Genomic DNA, 2,926 nt, shown 5'->3' on the forward strand with positions numbered 1-2,926 from the left:
ATCAATCCAACAGAGATCCTTCCTGAAATCTCTGTATGTTTAATTAATCAGGAATGTGAAGAAATTAGACAGGTAAGTTAATTAATATAAAATACTAAATTTGGGGGAAATAATTTGGACATGGGAAATGTCTTCTGTTTTCTATACTGTTTTAGACCTGAGAAAGATAATTGAAACTCATAAAAGTCCTCATATCAAAGGCATACTTACCTGGAATAGTACTTTTACTGTGAACTGAGTAATTTTTAGGTCACAGTTTTTTTTCAGGTTTGCCCTAGTCTCAGTTAAAATTACTGTATTACTTTTGTGAATAATGCTTTATGCAAATTTAAATAATATTGAACAGTTCAGCAAATAAGGAAAAGGCTCTAGACTCTGGCAGTTAAATGTTTAGCCTCTGGACACAGCTGAATTTTGTTAGATTCGTAGCTCCACCACTTACTAGCAGTGTGATCTTGGGCAAGTTATTTAACTTCTCTAAACATCTGTTTCTTCATAAATAAAATGGGAATAATAATAGTAACATACTAATATGGTGTTCTTATAAGGGTTAAATGAGATAATATATGTAAAGTACTCGTATATGCCTGGTACATAATAATAGATGCATAATACATTTTAGTTATAATTAATAATAAAAGTCACGTAAATCCCTCTACCCTGAAAAAAACCATTTGTTAACATTTTGTTTTATGCCTCCAAATATTGCTCTATGCCAATATGCCCATATTGTGAATGGTTGTCAAATGAATTAATTGTTTTCCTCTTATTGCTGATGATGACAGGTATTAGAACTTGGAGGTGAGAAGGCTTGGCTTGACTAGTGATATCATGGGTGAAGGACAAAGATGAAGGAAAGGCTATCTTAAGAGACTCTTGGGTGGTCAATGAATAAGATCCATTGAACCATAATGTACTATGATTTAAAATCAGATAGTATATGAACTGACATTTCTTCAGTAAAAACTGATAAAGGGAGAACTTTTGAAATAGTTGATCAATAAACCGCGGTTGCCTTATGTAGGTTTCCTTCAATAAAGGGATGATGGCAGGTGCAGAGAAAATGGTGGAATGCCTTCTCAAATCAGACAAGGAGAACTGGCCCAAAACTTTGAAACTGGCTTTGGAGAAAGAAGATAACCAGTTCAGTGAACTGTGGATTGTAGAAAAAGGTAAAATACTCCAAGGAGGAGCCCTGAAGGGAGAAGGGAGAGGGTCTGAGAGCATGCTGTGCCCTCCTCATGACTCTGCTTTGGGCTTCCCTCATTCCTCTGAAGGCATTTTCCCCTTCAGATTACCAGGGTTACATCTCTAAGGAGAGACCAGCATGAAGCTGGGTTCTGGGAGGGAGGCAGCTACTTGCCCATGGAATTAGTTTGATTGTATATAACCCCTAAAAATGGACCAGGGAAAACTATTTTGATCGAGAATTAGCCCATCTGGCCCAAAGGATTTGGGGAGGTAGAATCTGAGTTCCTAGTCTGAGTTTAGATTGTCAGAGAAAATAGCTTGAGAATTCTAGAGTTAAAGGTTCAAACTCCACGACTTCCCTGCTTTTCAGAATAGAATTATGATAAACATTGTCTAGTTCTCTCACCTGGAAGCCATCTGGAACTGAACCAGAACAGGAGGTGAAAGAAGAAGAATTGATTGTAATTCAGTGTCTGAGCCCCCATTTGGCTTCTCGAAGCTAATATCTTCTCAGAGCATTGTTTTAAAGGCCAAGTTTGGTAAACATCTGAATGTCTGGTCTTAGCTTTGTCTAGGCTTCTTTAGGTCATAAGTTGTTACAGAAGCATGTCTGTATAAATACACATCTGATTTCTTGGGTCAAGAGCCAGTCAGAAATGGCAGACACGTCTGCTAAATCATGCTTCTTAGTTGTGCATGTGAATCCCTTGGAGATCTTGTTACAATGCAGGTTCTCGTTCAGTAGGGGCTCAAGATTCAAATAAACCACGGAAATTGCTGGTCCATGTCCCACACGTTGAGTAATACAGTCCTAAATGACACTGGAGTTCAAACTCCAGATTGAGATTTCAAACTCAAAATAGTTCTTTAATTATTTTGAAAGGTAAATGGGAGTAGTTGTGAAAAATCTTAATGGAAGTTTAAAATTTTAGTGTTATGACCTCTTTGTGGGGCTTTCACCATTGAAACTATAATCAGGTTATGTTAAGATTCTAAGATGTTTTTGGGTCTCATGAAGGTGCAAAAGATGCTGAAATTAAAGATCTTGAGGATGATAACATGGAAACTTCTGACGTACAGATTTTCTACCAGGAAGATCCAGAATACCAGAATCTTAGTCAGAATTCGTGTCCACCTTCAGGTACTTGACATTGTTTATTATTTTTCATAATGGTGCTTTTCAGGTACTTTGTGTGGGGATGTGTTTTGCAGGGCCAAAAGTCATGACCTTGTGAAAAGGTTTTTGAGGAAAATTAGAAAGAATTTATTTTAAAATAGATACTTTTTCTATAATTAGAAATGCCATTTTCTCCTTCTGTTGCTGCTGTTTCTGCTACTTTTTTTTTTTCTTTTTTAATCTTTTACCACTAAGAAAGTACATGCATTGTCTACATTGAAAATGCAAATAGAATCCTCCAGGAAGTCAATGTCTATGAAATCCCAAATCAGCTTTGTTTTGTAAAAAAATACTTCTATTTGAGAGCCACTTGCTCAGTTTCCTTTTAAGATCCCAGGGCTGCCATGCAAGTTGATGAAGTTAGCGCCCTGCATGAATGTGCCCGGCTGAGAGGTTGAGTAGGGGCTGAGATCTGGCCTGTGGTGTTTGCCAGACGGCATCTGAGGGGTTGTGTCTCCCAAGGAGGAACGCCTTTTTCATATTTACACAGAGACTCTGTGTAAGTTTACTCTGGCCCTATGAGGCCTCCTTATGCTTCTTTTTTTTTTTTTTTTTTTT

The 2,926-nt window shown here is 37.3% G+C and overlaps 1 protein-coding gene across 1 annotated transcript in view; it reads left to right on the forward strand.

Moving 5' to 3' along the window:
* Positions 1 to 2,926, forward strand: part of DDX58 (DEAD (Asp-Glu-Ala-Asp) box polypeptide 58) — a 47,882-nt gene that overhangs the window by 15,334 nt on the left and 29,622 nt on the right. Inside the window, exons 3-5 of the mRNA XM_012655982.1 lie at positions 6 to 72; positions 1,025 to 1,172; positions 2,210 to 2,332. Coding sequence (XP_012511436.1) covers positions 6 to 72; positions 1,025 to 1,172; positions 2,210 to 2,332 — 338 coding nt within the window. The remainder of the gene's footprint in view (positions 1 to 5; positions 73 to 1,024; positions 1,173 to 2,209; positions 2,333 to 2,926) is intronic.

This window comes from Propithecus coquereli, unplaced genomic scaffold, assembly GCF_000956105.1.
Source record: "Propithecus coquereli isolate 6110/MARCELLA unplaced genomic scaffold, Pcoq_1.0 Scaffold114, whole genome shotgun sequence".
Classification (NCBI taxonomy): domain Eukaryota; kingdom Metazoa; phylum Chordata; class Mammalia; order Primates; family Indriidae; genus Propithecus; species Propithecus coquereli.